Source organism: Dermacentor andersoni, chromosome 8, assembly GCF_023375885.2.
Source record: "Dermacentor andersoni chromosome 8, qqDerAnde1_hic_scaffold, whole genome shotgun sequence".
Taxonomy (NCBI): Eukaryota; Metazoa; Arthropoda; class Arachnida; order Ixodida; family Ixodidae; genus Dermacentor; species Dermacentor andersoni.
Window position 1 is genome coordinate 133279399 of NC_092821.1, and position 27982 is coordinate 133307380.

The 27982-nt window shown below is 44.4% G+C and overlaps 1 protein-coding gene and 1 long non-coding RNA gene across 3 annotated transcripts; both read left to right on the forward strand.

Annotated features, from left to right (window-relative positions):
* Window positions 1–3879: 3879 nt before the first annotated feature.
* Window positions 3880–6214, forward strand: thoc6 (THO complex subunit 6). Its single transcript, XM_050173675.3, has one exon. The coding sequence runs from the start codon at window positions 4150–4152 to the stop codon at window positions 5137–5139; it is 990 nt and encodes a 329-aa protein (XP_050029632.1). The 5' UTR covers window positions 3880–4149; the 3' UTR covers window positions 5140–6214.
* A 9351-nt stretch (window positions 6215–15565) lies between these two features.
* Window positions 15566–18959, forward strand: LOC126525768 (uncharacterized). Of its 2 annotated transcripts, XR_008611220.2 has the most exons (4): window positions 15567–15650; window positions 15782–16031; window positions 17592–18509; window positions 18578–18959. It is a non-coding gene; the product is annotated as an uncharacterized lncRNA (long non-coding RNA). The 2 variants fall into 2 exon arrangements; XR_008611221.2 differs by lacking the exon at window positions 15782–16031 and having other exon boundaries at window positions 15566–15650.
* The last annotated feature ends 9023 nt before the right edge of the window (window positions 18960–27982 follow it).

Below are 27982 nucleotides of genomic sequence, written 5' to 3' on the forward strand. Positions count from 1 at the left end.
GGCGGCGTAGGTGCTGCCATCTGGTTAAGTAAAGGGAAACTACGGTGTGACATGTCAAATAACCGAAACAACGTCCTCGTGGTCTTTTAGTTATGAGTTGTTGTTGTCAGAGTAGCTGTCACTTGTCACTCACTCTGTGGATGTCACGTTGACAGGCATCGGTTGGGTACATCACGTGTCCGTAATTAATCTAGGTAATAATATCCACACGGAAAGGCGATTCGCCCGAGGTGTTCGTAGCGGAACCGGTGTACACGAATTGCGAAAAAATAACACGAGTTGTCGAACGTCAACAAATTCATGAAATTGTTGACGCTTGAAACGGTGCTCACTTTGCCCACCGAAGACAATAGTTGTGGTGGCAAATGCAACTGTGGTGAATAAATGGCGATGTGTGTTGCCGTGGTTATCACCGCAGCCGTGGTCTAGTGGTTAGGGCGTCCACCTCGGCTGCGGTAGGTGGTTCGTTCGAAACCCACCGCCGGAGACCCAACCGGTCAAGAAAAACGGGTACAGACGTGGACCCTGGCCAGGCGCCCGGCTTTCCTTCTAGGGTGTGCGTCTGGGGGAGGCCTCGCAAACCCCGCCTCCTGGGCTGTAACACACTCTTATAGCCCAATAGTTTCGAACGGTTCCAACCTGAAAAGGTGGTACTTTCTCGATACGTCTGTGAATCACAGGTCGATCAATACGCCCGTGGTACTGTGATGATAAGTCTCACAGGTAAACACCGGCTGTCACAGGCTTGTTCTGTGATGCTGCTTCCCCACCTTCGGGTGGTCGTACGTTCGTGCCCTCGCATCGTCGAGCGCCGTACTCACAGGATTTCTCCGAAAATCCTGACCGATCATTGCTGTCTCGGCGTAGACCATTGCAGTGTCTGCAAGGGCTGTCTGACAGAAAAAAAAAAAAAAAAAACTGGGTGTGGCCGTGACTGTGGCGGGGGTTGCGGTCAATATCGCCCGCGAGGCTTCTTTTGGAAAAAATAAAAAAACGCTTTTTAAATGGCCAGCGAATGCGGTAAAACATAGGACATCGCCACAATGTGAATGAAGTTTTCAACAGATACTGTTTCAGTGGCTATTCCAGCGTGGACCTCGAAGTTCACCACACATCGAACAACGATTGTATTGTCGGGGGGAAGCGGCGAACTTTTTTGTCTCCAATGCTGATCCATATTGTTTGTTTACTAATAATTTGCGGCCTTTGTTCTTTTTCTTTTCTGGCTTTTCTGTAAATATTTGATCCGTGCTTGAATCTGTACGCCCACTCTGCGAAAACACTTCCTGGGATTGCAGTATCAATAAATAAATAAATTCAGCAGCGGCACGTTACTTTACAGCTGTAAATTAAGAATGCGCGATTGCGTTTGTAGGCACGCAAGCCCACGGCCAGCCGGCCTAACCACGTCATAGCGTTCTTCCTCTATAATTTATAGTATTGTAATTTGCTATGGTGCTGAAAACCTCGCAGGTCGAGAGCTGGTTCTTCATTCTATGGTCGAGAGTTGCAAGGCCGCGATCACGGCGGCATGCAATAAAATAGCCAGCCTGGCATAGGCATCTCATAGTCTGGCATAGAGTGTGCTGCCATCTGGGTATGCAACTGAGAACTTCGCCTACGGCCAACCATGTCGTCTGAGCGCCAAGTTGGTTCTTCATTCTATGTGAGCGCTAGCCACACTACGCCACACCAAAGAACACTGCTCGCAAACTTCGAGTATACTATCATAAATTAACATACCGTGACACGTGGTGTGAGCGAATATAATTGACCGGCCGTTATCTGGTGTCCGTGCGATTTATTTTACTTCTTGTAGCGCCTGCTTCGCCGCCTTTTCATGTGCCTAGGTGCATTGCGAACGAAAGTTGTCGTTTGTTCCGATGGAAATCACACATTACGACTCGTTTTACGCGACCGCACATCAGTGTAACGCGACCACACGTCATTTTTGCTTCGACGCGGTTAAATGCGGGAATAGAGCGCCCGCATCCTCACCGAAGCCGTGGTCTAACGGTTAGGGCGTCCGACTCGGCTTCGGGAGGTGGTTCGTTCGAAACCCACCGCCGGATACCCACCGGTAAAATTGGGCACAGGCGTACCCCGGCCAGGCGCCCGGCTTCTACAGGGTGTGCGCCTGGGAGAGGCCTCGCAAACCCCGCTGCGCCCCTCCTCCCCTCGGGGTTGGATCGGCAAAACCCTGTTTCGAACAAAACCTCAGCCTGCAAAGGTGGTTCGTGTTACGTGGTTTTCCACGGGTTCGAAAAAGTCACTGCGTCGCATTCGTGCGCGAGAGTTTCTCACAAAGCTTACAAAGCGCGTCGTCACTGACGTCTCACAAACCAGAAGATATCACCGCAAGTCTACAAGTCCTGAGCAGTTTCGCACTGTAATGGCTGAACGACAAGCAATGAAGAAAAAAAAAAAAATGGGTGTGGCCGCGACAGTGGCGGGGGTTGCGGTCAATTCGCCCGCGGGGCTTCTTTTTTCTGTACTCGTACGCATTTTCTTTTTTTTTTCGTTCGTCGTTCATCAACGCGCGTGCGTAAATTGCCATTACGGGCAGGAGTGAGTATTTGTATGTGTATTCTTTAACGCGAACTCTTGTGGACTTTGCTGACCGTCACTCCACTGAAGTTAAATTAACACGATCGATAGCAAATCCGACGTCGGCGTCGACCGCCGTTTCGGGAATAATCATTCCGAACCACGCAGGCACTCCGTGTAGTGCAAATAAGTTACTGAAACAATTAATTTTCTCAAAGTAAAATGCGTCAGAAGAATTGGAAAGTACGCCTTACACACGACCTACAGACGTACATGATAGCGTGGGAATGTAATTTGAAAATATGCGATAAAACGTAATTGCTGCCGTTTGAGGTCTGCCTTAGCAGGAGCGGCGAGGCCCCCTCTACTCGCACACCGCTCACAAAAAAAAAAAAAAAAAAAAAAAACCAACCCCACAAAGCTCGTCTTCGTGCATAGTGTTCGCCTCCAGTGCTTCCCGGTAAACATTACAGTTGCATAAGCTACAGTTGCCGGGACGCGTGAGAATAAGCGCTCAGAGTCAGAGAACTTTGAATGCTATCACGTTCCGCTCTAAAGGCGAAGCTTTAACGTCCTCCAAATGTTGCGTGTGAGGTTGACCATACAATAATTCAACGGAGTTATTCCATGGAACGACGAATTGTACCGGCATATATATATATTTGCTACAATAAACATTTGCTGTGAAGTCCCTTAATAAAGCTAAGCTTTCTTTTATTATGCCTGCATCATACGGCACCGCGGAATCCACCCATAAATGAAAAATTGGCAACCTCTGACTTTTTATCTTTCTTGCCAATGAAGCACCATTCAATTAATACTACGTACGTTATACGCAGGCTTGTTTGCAATCGTACAGGATACGAGACATATGTCATAAGGGCGGATATACCATCACGAAACACGTTTAGTCGCGCGCAATATATATTAAACACGGTCGCTCTGCATCCATAACTTCTATGTTAATTCAACCGGACGGCAATGATCGTTGACAATGAGGTTTCTTAGGATTAACAATCATCGGTCGTTTATTATTATTATTTTCGGTGTGGCAAGGGGTGGCTGTAAATTTGCAGGAAGCGTCATGATCGAACTGCAGGCCTTCAGTGCTTTAGCATAGAATAAACAAACATGAGTTGCCTGGTCGAGTAGCACGCTGCACCACAGAATAAAGAACCAACTTTGGTGCACAATGGCTGTACATCGCAGAGGCCGTAAAGAGGCCGACGACTGCTGCGACACCTCTCGGTCATACAAGCAGTAATATTGTATTTAGCGCCAGCTGAGAAAAGCCACAGCAACTTAAGCACCAAATTTTTGTATGGCCTTCAAGATTTTTATATAGATGATGCCGCGTAGTTCTCAGAGGTCACACTCTCTGCGGTCCTGGTTGTTACTTTGTAAACGAGATGCCGCCACGTTCTTCAAGCTCGCCAAGCTCGCCGCGTTGTTGCCGTTGGCGGTAGTGTCGGATTGAACGAGTTTCATCCAGTGCCTCCTCTGTCTCTTCGGACTTCCAACTTTAGTCCTTATTCTATGGTTCTGTGATTCCTGGTTCCCTGTTTTGAATGATTGGGCTTGCTGCTGAACCACGCAAGCATCATGGAAAACTTGCGGAAGTATTACACAGTGATATATGCCCAGTGTTTTTCCCCTTGCAACAAGTACCTCGTGGCAGCGAGTAGTTACGGGGAGATTGCGGTCTTCGTAGCGTCCAACTTCTTGTCCGGCGATGACGAGGAATATTCCAGGGAGCCCTTCTACAAGTTCGCGGCGCACTCGGGCAGTATTTTCGCCCTGGTCATGTGCGACCACTTCTTGATCAGCGGAGCCAGCGGAGAGATATTTGCCTGGAACTGGGACAAGCTGAAGAGGAGGTCGGCCGAGAAGTGCTGGGCCCTCAGCATACCGCAGGGGGAAAGCATCGTCCAACCCGAAGTAAACGCCCTGGTTCTCTCCGGTAAAGACTCGGAGCAGAGGCTTCTCATCGCCGGCTGCGGAGACAACAAAATTTACGTCTGGGACATCGAGACGAGGGTGCTGCTGTCGACGCTCGCGAGACACACGGACTACGTTCACGACCTCGCTCTGGCGTCGAACAACACCCAGCTGTACTCTGCGGGCGAGGACGGTGCCGTCCTCTGCTGGGACGTGCGAAGCCTTCATCGGGAGGTTTTCCACATAGAACCGTTCAAGCAGGAGGAACTCCAGCGCCCGCGTTTCGGCAAGTGGATTGGCTGCGTCGCGCTGGACGCCGGCGACGAATGGCTCCTGTGTGGCGGCGGCCCCAACCTGTGCATCTGGCACGTCCCCACGTCGTCGCCTGCGACGCCGCTGACCGATCTCGCGAGGCCCGCGCACGTGGCCCACTTCTACGACGACATGGTGGTCGCAGGTGGTGGCGAGCCGAACCTCTACCACTGGGACTTCAGCGGTCAGCTCAAGGCGAAGATCGACACGTCGGCGTCGAGCTTGTACAGCGTCGTCTTTCACCTCGATCCCCCTCACAAGGGACTCTGTGCGGCAGGTTCGAGCTGCAAAATCGAAGTGTGCACAAATTTTCTCTACCGGGACTTCTCTTTGCACTTCTAGTGTCACAGCCTCATCTCTCATGTCCTCACCATTAAACACCTCATTGTCAAAAAAGAAAAGCAAAGGAAACGTTGAGTCTTGGCCCCGTGGTCAGAGCGGTCCAAGCCGACTGCAAGAGGTCGTTGGTTTGGCACCCATGGCTGCCAGCAAACATATCCAGTGTTTGAAGGCAGGGTCTTCTTTGGCAACTTCAGGTCGATTTGGGGTTCGTGGGATCTGGACATCTGGCCACTTTCGTCTCAAAATTAGATGATTTGAGGTGCACGTAGGATGAAAAACGTGTCAAAATGAAGCTTGGAACAAAAAAAGATGCGCCGAGTTAGCGTAGAGCTATGTATGGAACAGTAATATTGTGTAATTAGCGCGAAAAGGCTGAAGTGAAACCTAGAAGCACTCATTCAAATTGTGCATGCCTAAAATCACAAGTGTGGCTTTATTCTATGAAAAACGTGGGCCAATTCCTGCTTCACGTTGTAGGCCTCAGTTTCAAGCGTCATAATTCTGGTAGTATGCCACTGACAGCTGCAACACACCAGTTAACAGAAATAGCATGTACCTGCAAGGGAGTATTAACCAGGAATTGCAGTGATGAACACATGTAATAATCTCATTTTACCACTAACTTGATAGCAAAGATTTTCAACATCCATAAAGCGACTGAAAAGTGAAAAGACTAGTTTGTGATGGGAGCCTCAATGGAAAAAAAAAGGAAAAGTGCACTATTGTTGAGGAAATGGTCGAATTGTGACGTCAACTGCCCTGAAGATTCTATGTAGTTGTGCCTTACCAGGCAAGACCCAGGCTGCTTCTGCCTAAAGATAAGATAGCGGTAGCATCCGAGAGGCTAAGTCCGATTAGCAATTCAGAACCATGCCATAGGCAAAAGAGGAGAGTGTTCCAAATATAAATCCTTGCACAAACTTTGACAATGTGAACCCACACCTGCCTACGTAAAGTTATAATTGTGGAATTGAGCACTGTAGAAGTCTCGTTGACACCTTGCACTGTCCTGATGAACATTTCAGGGGCACACCAAATGTTTGTAATCTGGTGCAATTAAGGATGCATTTTTTTTCTTTTGTCTTCTCTCTTTAAAATTACTTTTCCAATGTGTTGACCCACTATTGGGAGGAGATAGTTACAGAATGTGTTTCAGGCAGGGGTGCTAACGTCATAGTTAAAACTGCACAAACTGCTTCTAGAGGAGTTGCACACCTCTCATGACTGCAAAGATATAATAGCCATACAGGTACAGTGCAACTCCTTAATGATATCAGAGGGACTGTTTTGACTCGGCAGCATGTCATCTCGTGAAACGAACCTAACATTTAACAACTGGTGCATACGGTCTGCTCAGTTCTGGATACATTATATGATCCCATTCATTACTGCGATACTGCTGTGCGCAACAACACAGGTGCGACTAATATAACCTGCCGACAACCAAGACAGCTCAGGGGTACAATCGCTTTTCATGTCGCTTCTCTCTGCTGTCTGGTAAGATGCGAATGTGAAACCCCCCTCATTTCTTAAATAGGAAGGCTGTATTTATGAAATTTGATGTGACCTCCGTTGTAATGCATATCTGATTTTCATTGCAAGAAACAAAAAATGACTGTGTTTTTATTGTGAGAGAGGAAGTATAATAACAATTGTTTCTTGGAAAAATGTTTATGGCATCTGAGGAACAGCGGACCAGATATAACTCATCATTGCTGCCAGATGCCTCTTATCACTTCTTAACAGTGCTTAGCATTTGATCTTTGATGCCGTACATGTCATTTGAGATAACACATTTCTTGGACATTTTGCAAAATATGGCAGCCTAATGGACTTACAAAGGGGGCATAGGCAATGACGCAATGCCTAAAGCTGGAACTGGTGTGTGGCTTAGTTTCGATTACAGCAATCTTTAATGCCAATGACGATAACATGTCACCGTTGCAGTGTTTATTTCATACTCTATTGTAACGCTCATATTATTTTTAAGTGTGTGCTTGATTAAAGTAAATATAGTGGGTGCTGAAACCAACATCTCCAAGTTTGTAGACAAAGTAACCATTCCCTCAGTTATGTGAATGATGGAGCACAATCAAGTTTTCCTCCCCCTATTTCGATGGGGGCGAAATGCGAAAACACCTGTGTGCTTAGATTTAGGTGCATGTTAAAGAACCCCAGGTGGTCAAAATTTCAGGAGTTTTCCACTAAGGCGTGCCTCATAACCAGAAAGTGGTTTTGGCACGTAAAACCCCATAATTTTTTTACCCCTATTTCCCATCTCAATATGGTAAACACTGAATATTATGGGCCCATATTAAGTTTCGCTTGCAGTTTAGTGCTACAGTTGGGTTAATGACATTCTTACCTTTCGTGTTCCTGTTCTTGCAGAACTATTGTAACAAAGTTATAAATTACCAGCTAAGAGATATTTAATGCAATGTGTATATGCGTATTAATTAATGTTGCATGCTTTCGTGGTATGGAAAACTGAATTTATTCATACAGCAAACGACCAGAATAATTTCACCAAAATTGAAGCGAATTTCTTTATTAAAACTTCTTTCTGGGCGAGTTGGTGCATACTTGACATGAAAACTGTTTACAGCGCAAACACATGCAACCACAAATTATAAGGGACAGGACACAATTTCAATTTATGTCACATATTTTTTCCCTGAAATCTGCACATTTCATACTTTCGTTTCGTTTGCTTGCAAATTTTACCATAGCCACTACTTCATAATCGATCCTACTGTGGCTCCCTACTAAGGTTGCAGAATGAACAGAATAAGGTACAGCTGGTCAAACATTGTCACAACCAAGTTGCATCTGATGCAGAAATACACTCGTTTAATCCAATATTCATTATAAGCACGTATTTGTTACCCATTGATATCGTGGAGTGGAAAGCGGTGTAGATCAGAGAGCAATTGGGGATCGCCGACATTCTAGTTGACATTAGAAGGACAAAAATGGAGCTTGGTTGGACGTGTAATACGTAGGGAAGCAGCGGGGCCACTGTTCCATTAAAGCTGCAGAATAGATGCCAATGGGAGGGAAGCATAGTTGGGCACGGCTGAAGATTAGATGGCAGCACAAGATTTGGAAATTTGCAGGCACAACTTGGTATCCTGCATAATGCAGGATTGGATTCGTATTTATAAGTGTTCTTCTTTTCCTATGCCATAACGCAGCCTTCCTTGAAACAACAAAATAATTAAAGGTAGGCTGAAATGATGACGACAATATCAATGATAAAATTTTGATGTTAACTTCGTTACGTGTAATAATTCATTATATTCTTTATATCCATATTTGTTACATCAAGGTTCAACTTAATAGAATGCAACCAATTTTAACAAACGTATTTAGAGGAAGGTTTCGTCAGGCGTGTCATGCGACGCATAGAGCTAACCATGCATTGGTTGCAGCAGATTAGGTGATATTGTGACACTCAAAAATTTGTGGTCTGCAGGTACAGAATGGAGTCGGCTAATGTAACAGGTGTAATAGGAGATTGCTGGGAGTGGCCTCAGTCATGCAATGGGCATAAGTAAAGAATGCTGATCGTCATGAGCAGCTGGTAGAGAAAAAGATTTGCCATAACTTCATACACATCTTAGCAACACCATGCAGTGAACAAGATGCACTGTGCATGATTCTTAGCTCCTGCGAAATGGTCCTGCATAAGTTAGTGCATCTAGACACGAGAGAAAAAAAAATACAGTCAAAGATTCAGATTGTAAAAATTGCTCTGTACGGCTGGGCAAACGCGCGATAAAGACTGAGTTGACAATGTGGAGGCATGTAGATATATGCTATCCTGACCCAGTCATATGGTCCTCAGGGATGATACCAAGACCATGAACAGATCTTTATCCCTTCTGTCATAATGCAGGTAAGTGAGCTAACTGAGTCATATACTTGAGAGCCTACAGCAAAGTTAAGAACAAAAGAAACCTTGCGTTTTGTTTAATTTATTGTGTGGTTGATTCCAAAATTTACTACCACTTGCCACAAAAAGGTAGCAGCGAAGCTACGCTTCTCACAGGCCTTGAGCCCCTGCTTCATAGCTCAAGTTGATGCATCATGTGTATAATCACCACCGTTGCATGTGTCAATGATTTGTTACATGTGCCACTTGTGGTCTGTAGCCACTGAGAGATAGTCCACAACACGAATGTTAGGAGGAAGCTTTAGCTCATGCTTTCTCTTTTCATCATGTGAAATGACATCATGAAGGTGTTATTGCTAAGGTATGCTAAGGCAACAGTTGAACCGATTCGAATGGAATCTATTTATCTTGAAAGAAAGTCAGTTCATAAGAAGTAAAAGTATATATATATATATATATATATATATATATATATATATATATATATATATATATAAAATGAATGAAATCTAAAGGCATTAGCACAATTTATCTGCTTCCACCACTCGAACCAAATCAAATTTATTTTCCTTTGACAGGAGCTAGGGGCCAGGATTAAAAGCTGCAGTGGAATTGACTAAAGGTCCTGACACATTTATATGGCAACATAAAGCACTATAGACAACAAAACAAAATAACAACCAAAGATAAAGATAAAATTGTGTTCAAATAGATTGAAGGACATGGCGATGCAAAAAATAAGAGAAATTCGTTTGACTTGTTTTCAGACCAGTTCAGCACCCACCTAATGTGAGGCGTCTCTGCATTTCACGTGCATTTGAATTGGTGAATGCCCAAGCTATACGTGTTGAACGATTGCAGTGTGTGCTGTTGTGAAGTAAGACGCAGTGACATATATGATATGAACTGCCATAGTGTGTACATGCATGAGTATGCTTCTCGAAAGGAGCTTAAACTATATCCGTGTCATATCAACGTTAGGGTCCATCTAGTTTTATTTCTTTTCCTTTGTTCTTTCATGTTTGTCCCAATTAACAGGCCCAATTGAGAGACCAGTTGGGTCCACCTGTGTTCAAACAACCACTTGGTCCAATTGGGCCTGCAGAATATTTCTAATGGGTGTCCCAAAACACAAGTGGAAATATGCAATTCATTCGAATCGGAAATTTCCAACTTGTTTGAGATACTTTTTTTTTTTACTGGAATGCATATCACAACATAACTTTTGGCAAAGGCTAGCACAGTGTTTACGAATATGTAATGTAACCACCCAAGTGTGTTTACTGTTGCAGTTTGCTCAAGGTACTATTGCCCATTTCATAGAGATTGCGGGCCAACATGCAATGTACCAATTGATTTCCTCTTATCAATGGTACACAATACTCTTGTGAAAAGGTAATTGCACCTCTTGAATAAGGGCACGACCTTATGGCACGTGCAATAACACCACTTAAGCTGGATCCTTGAAGAGGCGGACATTGCTCGCAGGACTACATGCAATGACCTAACCAGCAAGGTTCCATTAATCATATTCCTTTAGTAATTTAGGGCAGATGTTGCGATTTCAGAGTTGAGGCTGGTTTGTGCTTGAGGCGTGTCCATTTAGAATGGGTTCAAAGTCTGCGTGGCGCACTAATTTTGAGATATATGTCTATGAAACCACACTAAAATGCTTCGGCATTCCACTTGCATTCCTGAAAAGCCTCTTTTGCTCACTGCAGAGCAAAGGTATGTGGAATGCTGACTGACACTGCAAATTTTCGAGACTGGCACCAAGTTGAAGTAAAGGTTGATTTTAGTCACACCACAATTGATGCAGAAAGGCTCAAACTATAAAAGTGAACAAACTTTACTTGATGGCTCTTAAGCTATACAAAACACCTGTATAAACTTGTCTCACTGCAACATTGAAGTGCCTTCTGGCAATCGGGGTCTCGACCATGTAAGGGGTAAGGAGTGACGCATTCAGCAGCAAGACTTGAAGCAGCTCGAGAATTCGAAGCAAGAAAATGTAATAACATTTGAGAAAATATGGCACTTACAAAATTTCAGCATAGCACACATCCTGAAGGTAGCACAATGCTCAGAGATGTCATACGAGACAACAGAAAAAATATGGCACATACAAAATGATTTTGGCGCAGCACATATTTTACTTATGACAGCAGCACAAGGCTCAGCAGTGATACATGATACAGTATAAGAAATTTGGCACATATAAAGAGATTTTGTCATAGCACATATTATGCAAAGTATTATTCAAAAAGATGTTTTGAATATCATGTACATATATGCCACATTTTTAAACAAAAATGTCTGTATACCACTTTGATAAGTTACTATGCGGGACTGTGGAAATGATATACACGCACTCTAGCGGTGCTATTGATTAGATATTTCTCTCTTTCATTTGTGTTTGAATTTGCCTGGCCATTGATTTATGCTTTGCTATGCGAGTGGTTTGGTATTGCTTTCCTGTAATAACAATTAAGAAAGCTGATTATCTCAAAATGGTAGCGCAACCATCCTGAAAAGGTGTTCGTCCCAGCTGAGTCCAAACCCGGGCAAGGACAAATATTTCTTGAACTGGCAAACTTTCTTTCTGAAAAACCTGTACAGGTTTCCTTTGCAGTTTCGTGCTACTCTCAGATGAACAATTTTTTTCCCATGTCGTGACCTCCATTTTACAGCAACAGCAGTTAACTGGACCCGAATCTTGGTTTGCTGTGTCTTCAAGTCTTTTCTACTATGCCATTGTCATCAGATTGCTGTTCACTTCTATATTTATTTATTTATTATTTCAAAAGACCCCTAAAGGCCCTCACAGCGAGGGTATTACATAGGAGGGGGGGGGAGCAAGAATTACATGACAGGTTAGAGAAAATGAGTAAGCAACAAAAATCAAAATGTGGTAGAACAACAACACTCAATGAGTATATTGAAAAGAAAAACACAGCATAATAAACAGCAAAAAAAATAATCAAACACATTATGGTGAATGGAGCACAACTATAATAAACATCTACGCATCGCTTTCTTTTTTTAGAAGTTCATGAAAATTAGTTGCATTCGTTTCAGTTGCAATTGCAGGAGGCAGCCGGTTCCGCTCAAATAATGGTTTTGCGTAGGAATGATTTTGCAAAAGTTGAAGTGCAGCAAGTGATATGTTTGGTCACGACGAGGAAAGACGGCTGAAGGTGAGTGAAAGAAGTTGTCCTGAAGGAACGGATGATAAAAAATTTTGTGAAAAAAGAGTTAATTGAGCAAGTTTGTGACGATGGGAAGGGTTATCAAGACCCACATTAGCTTTTAACAGCGTGACACTAGTGAAACGCGAGTGATTTGAAAAAATGAAACGAGAAGCATGGTTCTGCAGGGATTTGATGTTATCACTAATATAGGCTTGACCCGGGTCCCATATGGCTGAAGCATACTCAATTTTAGGTCGGATGAAAGTAATAAAAGCAAGTTTATTCACCTGCGCAGGAGCACGTTGAAGGTTATGTTTTAAGAGGCCAAGAGAACGGTCAGAAGCTGCTATAATCAAATCAGTGTGGTAGTTTCAGGTTAAGTCAGACTGAAGCTGAACTCTTAGATATTTGTTAGTGGAAATTGCCTCAACTGTTATGTCATTGAGGGTGTATGTGGTTGGGATCTGGTAAGAATCTATAGTAAAGGAGACAAGCTTTGACTTAGATCAACCAAACCATATGCTGAAGAAGAACTAGACTTTGCCTACCACTTTCATGGAGATTAACCTCCCGTGCACTTGAGAGTTATACTCATTAGCCACCAAGGTAACATGCAGCAATTCATGCTTGTAAACTTGTGCTGGGTCAAAGAAAGGTGTGCTGCTGCCTGGTCATTGCAGCATTTTCGGCAGCCATCTTGCCGACGAAGCTGCTAGATCAGCTCACGATAATACACGAACCATGCCCATGGCACTAGCATCGAGAACGGATTCAGCCCGGGAACTGCAATGAATTGTTACAGTGACACCATGCTGGCTCTTTGGAAGAGCCCAGAGCATTGCAACCATCGTTTGCACATGCTGATCTGTCACTGCAACTGTGATTACCATCAAACCTCTCCCGGTGTGACATTGGGCCGCTGTGCTGCCTAGGACTGGGTGTTGCCTTCACAAATTTGTGCTGCTTCCTCAGTGGAGTGGCTCACTCCCCACATGGGACCGCTGTAACTGTGAGGAGGCCATCAGGCACCTGCATGCCCCTGCTTTGACATCCAACGTCAACCTCATTGGATCACGCTAAGCCAACTGAATTGTCGACGCTTTACAGAGAGAAAGATCCTGGGTGCTTGGAATCATCTGTCGTCAATCCAAAAAGCTACGCATGCTCTAGCGACTCTTCTAAAATCAGTGGAACATAAAAACACAGTTATAGACACCTTGCGTCTACTGCTGTGCACACGAATTATCTCCCGCCTTTTGCCTTCTCTGTAGCTTTTTTCGATCCCTCATCTCCCCCTCTCTCGTGCAGAGTAGCCAACTGGGACATCTATCTGGTTAACCTGCATGAATTTTCTTGTTTCTCTCTCTCTCAATTGCATTAGGCTCTGACACTTGCAATGGGCCTTTGGATGCACATGTGGTTTTTGTGTATCACCTAAACATCTCAAGCAAATGGCTTTGAAAAGTTATGCCACATCTAAAAAATTTATGCCTCCACAGTCATTGTTCCGGCCAGAGGCACCATGCATTCTCTCTGCAACGTGTGTTGGCAGTAATCTTCATCGAATAAGCTTATTATTGGACTACCGAACCATTTGTCACATAATATCCAGCTGGCTTGAAGAGATAAATGCTTTAAAAAAATAAGGCACATGCATGGAAAAACCTGAAAATAATCATTAGTTATAAAAAAAAGATATCCTGAAAGCTCTTTTTTCTACAGCACTGCTAATTTTTGATAATTCAACTTCAACTAGCAATAGTGACCAACAGCACTTGGCTAAAGAAATATGCAGCTCAGCGTTTTCTTTAACTGCAGTGGTGGAGGCCTTTAATGGACTTACATATGAAGTACCAACTGCTTCAATGAAGAGGACAGAAAACTAGGCAATTTGGTATTGGTTCTTGGCTAATAGCAATATTGCACTGAAAACGAAGACAAAGTGAGGCGTAGACACAAAACATGGCTTGTGTTGTATTTATGCCTTCCTTCATATTCAGCACCTTGTTGTTATTATTAGTCATGCTTCAGTAGTTCACTTACAAAACTGTTTGACTTGTGTATTCCATAAAGCAAGAAAAGAAAGAGAACCCTGAAACCAGACTCCTCGATTAGCTATCTAATCAGGAAAGATCGGTATTGTCGCACAGATGAACTGCATTGCTATAAACGGGGTTGTCGATACAAATGCAGTTTGATGAGAGGGAAATTATTGGCACAATACTTCCAAAATATTTGAAATGTTTGTCGTGAGCGCTAGCATACCTAGCTACGACAGCAAACGTTTTTGAAAGCAAGTCTGCGGAGAGAAAAGAAAGAAAAAAAGTCGGAACAAATTAATGAATAAAACTACATTGGAAGAAAAGGTGGCTCGCGGCCTGTTGGAGGGGAAATGTATACAAAAATTAAAGACATCTAACTTTCATCGCGGTTTTGTTTTGATAGTTTTTTACATACTTTACCTTCTCTACTCAAGCAAACATTTTAAATTCTAATTTCTAACATCTGATTTGTTAACTTCTTTGTCTTTACCCGCTCAGTTTAACTACCCGATGATGGATGTCCAATCTAGGGACATTGTGTGAGTTTTTATAGGTGTTCTGCGACTATGTGCAATCCCCCACTGCGGGAACGCGCCACGACCACTCACGTTAGCTGCGTTGGTCGCAGCACCGGACCTAGTCACTACGAGGTATCTTCGATCGCAATCGAGTCCAATCGGGTTCGATTTTCTCGATCGCGATTGGCTCCTTTAAGAGAGACAGAGCGGTTGCATTTCTGCTTCCCAGCAGGGCGCCCGGCTCAGCTGGCTCACCGCCACACAGCTCCTTTGAACAAGCTGCATTCTATGTACAAACAATGCCTCGTACAAATTACCTATAAATTCGACACTATGTGGTGAGGACGCGAGCAAATTTTCGTTTTCGCAGTGTCCGTATCCTGAAAGCGTTTGCTATTCGCACTTGTGAAATGCGCGTACTTAAATCTTTGTTTAAATCATAGAGTTAGTAGAACAACTCTAGAGGAAAAGCTGGGCCGGAAAAGTGGGAACCTCTAGGGCGCCGCCCTGTTGCTACTGGTCAATGTGGCCAGCGCAATTACTATTGAAAGAGCTGAAAACAAGTACAGGTCACCGTATGCTTTGTCATCTAAAAACGCATACCTGAGGTTTTATGAAGGTGGTGGGTTAATATTAAGTTTACAGAAAGCGATCACTAAGTCCGTGACTTATGTAAATCACGAACTACGCATTCATTTAATAAAGGATGACGCGAATTTCGGTTTCGAATCTGGTTTTTGGATGCGTAGTAGTTTCGTACAGTTTAGGTTTGACATGCGATCGCGCGTCGACATCGGACGCTATGGCACACTCGTGCCTTCTGTGCCACCGAAGCCCCGAAGTGCCCAGACATATGCCTTCACATGTAAGTAAACGAATGTATCTCCTTGTTGAGAATATCACGCGAGTAGGCAGCTCTTGTGGGGCATCACAATCGTTTGAGAAGCGTCACAGTAGAGCATTTTTCTACATGCGGAGCGGCGTTTTTATTTGCAGGTTTCCCTTCAGTAGGAAATTGCTGGACAGGCGGACCAGCGCACCGGAATTGTACTGGCGAAGCCACAAGCAACTCAAAGAATCTGTTTAATTGTTGCACTTTGAACAATCATGCTTCTACAAAGGCCACAGCAGAAAAACAGCCTGATGCCGAGTATTTCTGTGCCACGAAGTAATCAAGAGGCGAGTGCCTAATGCGGACGAAATCGAGTGCATCGAGACTTAGAACGACAGAAAGCTGAGCTAGTTGGTAAGGATTCATTATGCAAAACAGGTGAGGCGTGCAGACAGGACACAAGAGTAGAGAAGTGGGCGGCGCTCGTGTTGCATGTTTGCTTGTAAATACTCTATTCTTGTGTCCTGTCTGCACGCCTCACCTCCGTTTTGCATAACGAGTGTATCAACCCACATATTAATAGCGTAGGCGTTTTATTAACTGTGCAATATTTTCAACACTTCCTTGCATGCCATTTCATGTGGAATATCTTTTTTGGTCACAAATTTGTGCAGCGAATCTATTTGCATGATCGACTTCGGCCCTGTAGGTCCGTTCACTTGCACTTGATGCTGAGTCTTTTACATGTATCCATAAACTGCAGATATGCACATCAGATCCCTGCGAGCATTTTCAAAATTCGGTTATTTTAGACAACAGGCACATATGCAATACTGACATAATCTCAAATACCACTAAGCAACTGGGACACATTTTTGTTGACCATACTCGCAGGTAAAATAAGTAGATTATGTGGACAGCTCCAGCTCATTTTCCTTAAATCAGTGTGTACAAGGGGTATGCAAAAATAATTTTTTTCTCGCACACCGATTATTTTGCTATATAAGCAAGAGAACCTTCCACATTAGTGTAACGTATCTTGTACATCACACTAATAAGTGCTTTAACCCTTTGAGGGTCGAATTATTTTGAAGAAAACTTTCCCGGGTGGTCAAATTATTTTATTGCGGATATTGAATGTACAAGATGTATAAAGTCGGGAATAAATAGTAAAAAAAATTAGGGAACAGTATTTTGGTGTCGGCATCACTCAGAACTGCAATATGTTCAATAGTATTTTAGAGTGTGGTACTCCTTGAAACACGAGTCTCCGCGCAGCCGCAGAGAGCGAGAATACCTCATGAGCGGCGGTGATAAACGAGCTAAGAGCCGTGCCAATCAAGATAGAAATCAACTTCCGCCGCCCCCGCGATAGCGTGCCGACAAAGATAAAAATCACGTTTCGCGCGCCTCCGTTGCGGCGGAACCGAAACCGCGAAAGCGCGTTGCCGCTGAGAGCGAGAATACCTCGCGAGCGGCGGTTATAAACAAGCTAAGAGCAGCGCCAATCAAGATAGAAATCAACTTCCACAGCATTTGCAAGAGAGTGCCGACAAAGAGAAAAATTACGTTTCGCGCGCCTCCGTTGCGATCACGCGGCGAAACCGAAACCGCGAAAGGGGTGTGGCCGCAGTCTGCGCGACGCGCTGAAGCTTGAAGTCAGTTCTGTTTATCTCCCCAAGAAGGTAGCACAAATTTCAAACGCTTCTTGTAAGACCTAAGAGGTGGCAGCACCTCCCAGTAAGCGTGCATCGTCATTATGGCGCGAAATTTCAAACGGAGGGTCGAAACCGTACCCGTACGGCAAAGACCTTGTGGGACAGAAAACCGCCGCCGTACATGTACGGCTAAAACCGTCAAAGGGTTAATTTACCAAGTGAGATGAGTTACTTTAATGGATCATTCAGTCATATCACACTGCAAGCTGCATTCATCAATTGGATTTCGCATGAAAAATGTTTCCCTTTTATGCAGATATGCAATGGCAAGCCCTTCCGTGTGTTCCAAAGGTAAAATTTAAGCTCGAAATTAAAGAAGACATTTCTAGTCAGAAACAAGCAAAAATGGTGAATGCAGAGTATCAGAAGCCCAAGGTACAGAAATTATGAGAAGTGTCGAATGATCTTAAGGAAAGAATGGTATTTGAAGATGCAAGATTCTTTAGTGAAAATCAAGCAAGTCAGTATAGGTAGAATACTCTGAGAAATTATGCGAGTAATGGGATAGCACACAATGGGTCAGGAAATGCGTTGTTTTTCTGAAAAACTAAAGCTGATGACTGTCATATCATGAGTCACTTTAGCATCATGAGACTGCTGTTTGATAAATTCAGAAACAAACCAAAAAGCAAGTCATGCAAAAATAAAAAAAAAAACTATTTAATGATGCTCTCTCCACACTGGGATAAATAATAAGAAACGGATCACGTCTAATGTGGACATATCAGACACCTTGTGAAACACTAAAGGAAAAATTCAGTTTCGAGCTATGGCACTTGCCGCATAGATTTGGGGGGCCTTGCACCAATAGTAATAGTTACCACTGCATCTAGAAATTTAAAGCATTCATGCAGACAAGGATGATTATATTTTTGGCTACCACGTCAAATGCCTCCACTAAGTGTTACAATGCTGCACGCAGCCATACTAAGGATCTCACAGCAACACTTGCAGGTAAACAGCAAAAGCAGTTAAAGTGCTGGTGTATTCTGGACACTGTCTTTGAAAACGTTTAGGCAAGAACAGTGCGAGAAACAGACATAAGAACTGCATTTATTTCTATAATTCCCCATTTGAATGGCCTTTTCTTTTTCCTTCGACAATGCCTTCGCCTAGCCACAGCAGCTCCCTCATACAGACTCCGCAAGCCAAGAGGCCGTGGAGGCAAATGCAGGTAAGAGGCAAGAAGCAATAGCACTGGTATCGACATTCATCTAATTTTTTTCTTTTTCTTTCGTTTAGACAGCCAGCACACCTCGAACAGCCACCTTGACTGCGGGTGTGTCACCCTAGTCGCCAAGGAAACATTTGAGGGAAAGCGACAGGCAATGTGAACAGCCACTTCTCCATGTAAACGATACTCTTTCTCTCGGATGACTCCTACGTTTTGCCACGCCAGCACACTTGTGCACAAAGATGCCGCGGAGGCACGTGCAGGTCAGAGGCAAGAAGCAGTGGCACTGGTGTCAACATTCGTCCAATTTCTTTTTCTTACACTGAGGCAGCCAGCACACCTCGAACAGCCACCTTAACTGCGGGTGTGTTAGTAGATTCCTGTTGTACATATGCTCATAATAAACTTCAGTAAACTTGAACTTGATAATAAACTTGGAGGCAAATGGGACATTGATGCATTGTTTTTTTGAACATTTATTGTACACATACAATATATGTTATACTTTGCAGTGCTGCAGAGCGTATTTTGAAGCTTCCCCCTATATTTTGCACCTTTAATTACGTATGTGTTGTGTGGCCCTCAATTCAGTTCATGTTGTAGCAGATGTTTTGTCTGTGTATCGCACATTGGCTTAAGCTCGTGATATCCACATACTTCTCTCACATATACAAAATAAAGTTCTATGTAGTCCTCAGTGTTACAACAAAAAATGAAAGTAAACAATCCGATCGTGGAATTGTGTTTATTACAGTCATTCCTATGACAGTTACTGACAAGTTGACAACTTGAACTGGTCAATCCGTCCATAGCCTCCTCTATTTTTCAAAAATAAAGGAGGCTATGATCCACCATGGCAAGGAATTGTATGTATACACAAAAAAAGGGGGGGGGGGGTATGTGTGTGTGTTTGTAGTGGGGGGTATAACAGGATTAGGGCGGTACGAAAAAAATGTATCAACACCGTCCTCTAGACCCATTCCGTTAAGGTACTGTAACAAAGCGCATTAATATGATGAAGTTCATACAACCAACTCTGATATTACTACACACGCCAGGCGACGCGAGCTATATTTGCCATGACGCATTCGCGACTGCACCGGATGCCCTCCATATTATTCTCATTAATCGTGCTAACTGCACCGAGGCAAAAGAAAGATCATGGGCGCAGGTGCCTTTAAAGTATCTCGACCTTGCGAGGCACTGCTGCGCGTGCCAGGGGAGCTGTCCGTGCGAACACTCCCTGGCACACACCTGCCTCGGCGGCCCCAACCTACGTACCGTTCTGCTTCGAGCTTTGATCCCCCCACTGTCCCTTTGGTGCCCTGGAGTTCCTGTGCCGCCTGCTTTATTATAATCTCAGGTGCTCTCCTGAGACTTCCGTTTGTCGGCTACATGTGCCCTACAGCTGGATCAGTACTTATAATAATAAGGAAACCCGATCTATCGTCGCTACGATAGATCGCGAAAGCGGCTTTTGCAACATACCGCGCCCGTGCGAAGAGAATTACGGAACGCCAACGAAGAATCTGACCGCAGCTTCGAGCTCGTAACCTCGTCGAGTGACACTCCTGCAACAGGCGTGACCGCTGAAAACCGCATACCGCCGGAAACTTCAACAGGATCATCCCTAGTTTGCATAACTGCCACCTGTACGGCCAACATGGACCACACCCACACCGTCCCGCAACATAGAATAAAGAACCAACTTATAAAGCCCAAACACACGGCTGCACGCACACATCACGACACTACAAGCAAGACGCCATGCTGCTACGCAGCTACTGTTGCCGGATTAAAACTGACTACTGTCACCAAGTCTAGCAAGCGTCTCAGGAGCTGGCAACCTCGGCGCGTAGCAACATGGTGGCGCTCTTGCGGTTCCCGATTTCAATGCATGGGCCCTATGGGTAGCTTGTCCTCTAGAGTCAGTATAGTAACTCTATGGTTTAAATATGCAAATAGACTGATGATGATAGTAAGGCAAACCACTTTTTATCGCAAAAAAAATATATATAGTCCCATAGCTACAAAAGCTGCAATTAGTATCAAATGACACAAGACGAACGCAAGAGAATTGTATACACAGGTTGTATTTGCATAATTTACACGCGCTACATGCGTCTATCGCTCTTTTGGGGGTCTTCTGCTGATGATGATCGCATCTCGAATGAACGGCTGAACGGATGCTGACTTCTGGTCACATGGTTGGTCAGCTTCCGTCTCGCAGGGCAGCAGCGGTCGGTGGTTGCCGGTTGTCACTTCACCCTGTCAACTTGAAGCCCCAACCCTAGGTACCCGCTTGTAAACCAGGGCAAGCGACTCTCATTATCACTGGTGAAGGCTCTCGCAAGCGGTAAGCAACCTCCTCTTCGTCGTTGACGTAATTAGCCTCTTCGTTCTCGCGCGGCCTCGAAAACCGTCGTTGCTGTGATCTATCTGAAACTGCAGGTACCACACTCTACAACTCCGGCGTCCACTTTGGTACGCCGTGCCTGGCGCTAGACTCTCTTCCTTTCTTCCTGTCGTCGTCGAGTGGCGTCTGAGAAGGCAGCAGCAGGATGCTGATCAAAGTGAAGACGCTGACCGGCAAGGAGATTGAGATCGACATCGAACCCACCGACCGCGTTGAACGCATCAAGGAGCGAGTGGAAGAGAAGGAAGGCATCCCCCCGGCCCAGCAGCGGCTCATCTTCAGCGGCAAGCAGATGAACGATGACAAGACTGCGGCCGACTACAAGGTCACGGGCGGCTCGGTGCTTCACCTGGTGCTGGCACTGCGGGGCGGCGGAGTAAGGAGATGGTGTCACCAGTAAAAGCCGCGTGGAATCGGACGAGATCCTCGACGCGTGCTTCATTCGCGGGCGAGCGGCTGCAACGTGTGCGCCTTCCCATCCACCACCACCACCATGTTTACAGCAATTCGCAGGACATATGTGAACAAAAATTTCACTTGTAATAAGGCGACCTGTTGAACAATGTTTTCTTTTTATTTATTTAGCTAGTGACCAGTAGCCCAAACGTTGAAAAAAAAAAAAAAAGAACTCCGAACTCTATCCGTAGCCACACACGCAGCAGTTTTAAAGAAATCTCGGCATGGCCGAATCTACTGTCGCACAAGCAGGGGTGAGGTGAACTGTATGCAAGACCGTAACAGTGCCACTAGTTGCAACCCAATCGCTTGCGAGCCTCTTTCATTTTTTCTTCCTTGTGCCAATAAACATGAGAGAGAGAGAGAGAAAAAAAGATTGCGGTTTTCTTGTTTTTTTTTAATTGTGATGTGTATCCCATCTAGGTCACCTAGATGAACTGCAGAACAAATGTGAAGCATAGTAGGGATGTAATTGCTTTTACTTCTTGCATTTTCTTTCCGTCAAGCACTCGATGCCTGGCGAGCTTGAGAAATAGGATTGAGTAAACGTGTGCAAGTAAACGCTTATACGCCTGCCACGTGCTAGCTTTTAAATCTGAGAGCACACAAACCGGAAACAATTGAAATCTGTGAGCCACATTTTCTACCTTCTGAGAGCTTGTTCAAAGGAGCCAATCGTGATTGCATGCGTGTGAAGCCTGCACTAAATTGCATGTGCAATGTAAGTGATGATGACCAAACATATGATGCACTTTACTGAAATTCAATGTCCACTGCCCAGAGTAGGAATGGGCTAGTTAATAAGGGGCAGGAATTAACACAAAGTTGAGGAGACTAACATGAGAGGAAGCACTTGTTATTTGAGACTGGCAATTGTTGATTTCACTCTGTTGTGCTGAAAAACAAATAATGGAGGATATACTCATGCAGCACGATGACTACTCTGCATGTGAAAATCAAACTCTCGTCTGTTGTAATAACAGCTTAAACGTCAGGCTTGGCGTTCTCGTGTATACCACAACTCATACAGCTCTTTTCAAATGTTTCAAAGCCAGTCTTTTGGTGACGGTAACATACCTGGTTCTGTGGCCAGACTTCTACAGCATTTTTGGTGCTGCAAGACTTGAATCCAATATTCTAGGCCCGAGTACGCTTTTCATGGCAGCAGCTATGTGTTCATGCTTAGCTTGGCTTCATAACTTTTGGAAAAGGCTTGTGCAGTGCTTATCAACATGTAATGCATTCACCCAAGTGTGTTTACTATTGCAGTGGGCTGAAGGTACAATTGCCCATTTCATAAACTGCAGGCAACATGCAATGTAACTATTCATTTCTTCACATCAGTGGTGCAAAATACTGACTTGAATAAGTAATTACATAGCATGTATAAGACATGAGTTCATTAGATACTAATGCATCACCACTTAAGCAGGATTTTAGGTCACTTGAAGAGGTGGATGTTGCTTGCAGACACATAATGCCACTTGGCAGTGTTCCACTAATTATATTTATTTAGCAATTATTTAGAGTACATGTTGCAACAGCAGAGTTGAGGCTGGTTTGTGCTTGAGGTGTGTTCATTTAGAATGAGTTCAAAGTCGATCACAAGTTTTGAGAATTTGAGTCTACGAAACTACATTGAAATGCTTCGGTGTTCCACTTACCTTCCTGAGGAGCCTCTCTTCCTCGCTGCACAACAGATGTGTGGAATGCCAACTGCGATTGCAAATCCTGGAGACTCCCATCACGTTTAAGTACAAGTTGACTTTATTCACATCATGCTCATGTAGGCAGGCCCGAGGTAAATGTAATGAAGTTATGTAGATTACATGCCCTGTGGCATGGAATCTTTAGCATTTGGTGTGTGGCAGTCTATCTGAAATCACTTTGTGTTCTTAAAATAGCTACCATGCGGATGAACCGAAGTGTTCATGTAAAGCAATCATTTGCATGTGTGATGTGAACCTGTGTGTGACGAAAGAAACAAGAGGATCATAATACGACGATGGTATCAGCAATTTTACTATGGCGAACGACCGTTGCAACCAGGGCTATTGCCAAAAGTGGTGCAATGTCATACAGTGTCAGCATCTTCATAGCCATTATCTGCAATGAGGAAAGGGCTGCGGGCCGATCCCATAGGCGGTGCAGTCGAATTGCCTACGCCTTCTGCGTAGGAGTGGCCGACGCCACAGCCTGTAACCACTGCAGTGAAGAGGAAACCATCAGCCACATTCTGTGCCAGTGTCCACAGTATTGTGCATGGAGACGCTCACGTAATGCTTTGCTCAACAAGTTCGGCGGCCGACCCCTGTCACAAGGGGCAATCCTCCAACATAGACGTCATTCTACATCCCATCAGAGAAGACTGTTAAAGCATTGTTGTGGTTATTGCAATCTACTGGACTTGGCGATTGTCTTTAGTACTTCTTTTTCTGTCTCTCTCTCCGGCTCCTTCTTTTCCCTTTTTTTAAACCTCTTTTCCTCGACCTAAGTGTAAGGTAGCAAACCAGAGATTTGTTTCTGATTAACCTCCCTGCCTCTCTTCTCTCTAATGGGTAGTTGTGACGACACAAGTATTGGAAATACTGGTGCTGTTGGAAATCGCACCGCTGGCACGAGTTGTTGGAAACTCAGTGCTGACGCCCGTTATTGCAAATGGGTCGCAAGCCCCAAGGGTAGCGTTGGCCTGGCGGCCTGGGGCACTGGAAGCATCCGAAGGTCCCGGCAAAGCATGAGTAGACTGGTAACAGAACAACTTGTTTATTCTAACATCGCAAAAGAGCGGGCGGTCAGGTCGACCGAAGTGAGAGACGGGAGAGCACGTAACTCAACAGAAGAAATCGGAGCCTCTCTCTCGGCGTCCGGGGGCAGCTGCTCTTATAGTCTCGGAGTTGAGGGCGAGAAGGAACGTCTCGGGATGAGACCACGTGACTCTGGGCCCGGACAGACTGAGAGACATGTTGAGACGAGTGTAGTGACGCATCGCCAACCCGGCGACGGACAGACCTCCTCGCTTCTCACTTGGGGAGCTCCTCTCCCCGGCTGCCGCGCTTTGACAAGCGTGGGCACACACACACACACGCACACACGAAGACACGTGGCACTGAAACACGCCTGGACGTGCTTGGCAGGGAGGCTTTGCGGCAGCTCCGAACGGGCCAAAATGTCCGCCGCTTTGAACGAAGCCCCGGCATCCGTTGCATCCGCGCCGGCATTACCACGCGTTGTAGGCGAAACGTAACAGTGCGTTCTCGCTCGTGATATGTGCGGAGCACAGTGGTAAGTCTAACTGGCGAGTGGAAAGTGGCGAGGGTGCCACCTGCCGTCACTTGTATGTACACTGACACACGCACAAGTCTCGGGGCGCTAGTCGACATTGGCATGAGAATCATCTGTGCGATTGTGGCCTGAAGTTATGGCTGCCGTGCTGGGTGTCAGAGGTTTGATTGTACGCTTTAATTTTGTTTTTTTATTGAAGATGCCTGGAAAGAGGTGAGACGGGAATCTATACCCACTGCCCCGAAGTGCCTGGGATGAGCCAAGGAATGTTATGCGTCACGTTCATTACTTCACTTGAGGATGCCTAAGCCGCCCCCCCCCCCCCCCCCCGCCTCAGCCAAATGCACAGCTTGCAATGTAAGGAATTTGCATGCCATGCACGTGGACAGTCGGGACTGACATATGATTGATACAATGAAAAAAATATAGTGCCTATAAAAGGGCATAGCACATCTGAAGTATTATACTACAGCAGCACAGTGTAAACCAAGGATGCATGATACAATTAAAAAAAAAAAATAGTACATACAAAACAGATGTGTTTAACTAGCATGCATTCACGATTTTTTTTTAGCATACTTACGCGCATCACTTCAATAAGCCGCTGTGGGACAGCAACATGTAAGATTTGATGTCCATGCAGTCTCGGCATGCCTACTTCAAGGGTATTGTTAAAAGGCTGACCAGATTAAATTCTGTCATCTTCAATTTCAGCTTGAGGATCAAGAGCACAGGGAAATTCACTTTCTCTTCTGTAAGCACAGTGTTCTAGAAACTTCTGTGGGCAACTGTATATGTGAGCAACTAATGTGGGCAACCCATACATGTGAGCCATCCTTTACGTGTATGCCATATCTTGCAGTAGGTCACATGGCGTTTTTCTTTTCCCTGAATCTTGAAGGTTCTTGTGAAGTTTCAATCGTGCGAGCTTGATCCTGGGAGTTTCACTTTGCCTGTGGAGGACAAAATCATGTATGGCAGGCTTGCTTGAAATTCACGAACAATGCGCAACAAAAGTATTCATTCATTCATTTATTCATTTATCATTCACTTCTTTATTTCTGAAAGTATTGCAAGGGAATGGTAGCAGATTAACATTTTTTTTTCCAAGTTAGCACTAAATAAGTCTGGCTAACGAGATAAAGAAATGTAACAGTGGACAAAAGTGTGTTCCATGAAAAAAAGAAAGAAAAGGAGCTATGACAAGTGAAAGTGAGTGCTTGCGAGAAATTATGCATCTTTTTCAGATAGTGCGGTCAACGGGATAGTGACGTGAGGCCCTGAACACTAGTTAATCTTTGATGCGTCTACGCGCTCTCTTTTGATGTGTCGTAACTGGTGTTGAATTTCATTTGCCAGTGTCTTCGACAAATACTATGCCACATGATGAAGGTGTTTCATGCAAAGCCTTCTCTTCACAGAAAGCTCATGAATGTACAACAGCGAGGTTCTTTTTTCTAATTTACTAACATCAACATTGTCTCTATGAAAGCTACTTGTTATTCCATTAAGCCTGACACTTCTGTTCTTTTCTTCTCAGTTCAATTTGAAAATTTTGTTGCAACTAGTCATAAAAATTTATATAATGTCAGATGTACCACAGAGAAGAAAATGGATTTCAAAGAGCCAAAGATTTCAAAGAACCTGTAGGTTTGTGACGCATGGTGGCTGGGTAATCATCTGAGAATAGTGATTTCATGGACTGGCTCTGCTGGCTACCTTGGTTCACTTTTGTTTTCTGAATTGACTCATTTGCACAGCTTATTGGAGAGGCACTCCGGAAGAGAGAAAAGACTACTTTACTTTGACCCTTGCATGGACTTTCTTCGAGTTATAGGATTAAGTGTACATTAGTAATGGTGGGAACATTTTCTTGCCAGCTTCACTTATCAGTACCCCATAGAGCTTTAGGCAAAAGAAAGACCCCAATCGTCTTCAAGAGGCTGGAGTTGGTAAACATGAGCTCACCGCATAAAAAAGTTCCGCGAGACCAAATGCTCAACAGAAAAGCTGTTTGCTGCATATCAATATATGTCAGACTCGAATCCACACAGCTCGAGCAATCACTGCTTGAAAACGAATCTGATCTTTCCTGTCGTGTTCTCCACAACTGTACATTCCTTTTTAGCAGGACACACTTTCTTAGTTTTCTCAGCATTTACTAATGACAAAATGACGTGGGAATAGCCAGCACGTGCCAAAGAACTGACCTGTTCTTGAAAAGTGTAATTCAGCCATCTTAAGCATGACTTGCTTATTCAGAGCACCTTTAAAACGAGAGTGTAACGTTGCACCTTGCAAGTTTTAAATGGACTACTACTCGAAGTCTAAGTTGGCGTGTTGGCTCTTGGTTCAAAGGACCAACCCACATGTCTAGAATAAAAATTTAACTACTTGATATTTGCTGAACAGCCATATTTAAACACTGCGACAGAAACCACAGAAAAGAACCACGGGACAGAGCACTTTTGCTTTGCTGCTTGTTTAATCAGACATACCAACAAGTCCATATGAACATGCTGTTCACTTGAAATATGCCACACTCTTCTGTGACTGTCTCACAGATGCACCTGCCATGGTGGCTCTGGCTATGACATCCTCTTGCTGAACACAACGTTGTGGGTTCAATTCCCAGCCACATCGGCCACATTCCAATTAAGGTAGAATGAAAAAACGATCATGTACTGTGGTGCAGGTTAGAGAATCCCAGTCAATAAAAGTCATAAACCAGATCCCTCCACTACAGCGAATTCCATTATTACCCTTGTGCATTTTCGGTGCTTGCTGTACTGTAGTTGTGATTGCTCTACTGTATTTTCGTATTCACATAACCTCCCTTACTAACTAAACGCCTGAATGGGCCTCTAATTAATGCACTGTAAATAATTTTTAGGAGCTTTTCATCCAAACAATGACATGCAGAAGCTAGACATTCACAAATCTGAGATTAAGGGAGATTTATCCTGACATCAACGGGGAAAAATACTTCAGTTAATGTTAATGCACTCGTGTTCGCTTTGATTTGTTCATCATGCATAATCTTTGCACATTCCATGGAAATAATGAAAACCAACTCATTGAGTAGTATGTCCTGACATAAAAAATTATGCATATCCAATGCACATGTTGGAATCTACGAGGGCAAACCAGGAAGTCTTTGTCCCTATCTTCTTTTTAGCCAGATTACGGCTGTAAATGCGAAGTCAACATGTCCATCCCCTGCGATGGACCTTTCTTGGACTGGCCTGGCCTTATCTGCCAGTAGCTCTGCGGCACGGCGCTGATGTCAGTTGTCAAAGATAGCGGTTGTGCTTCACAC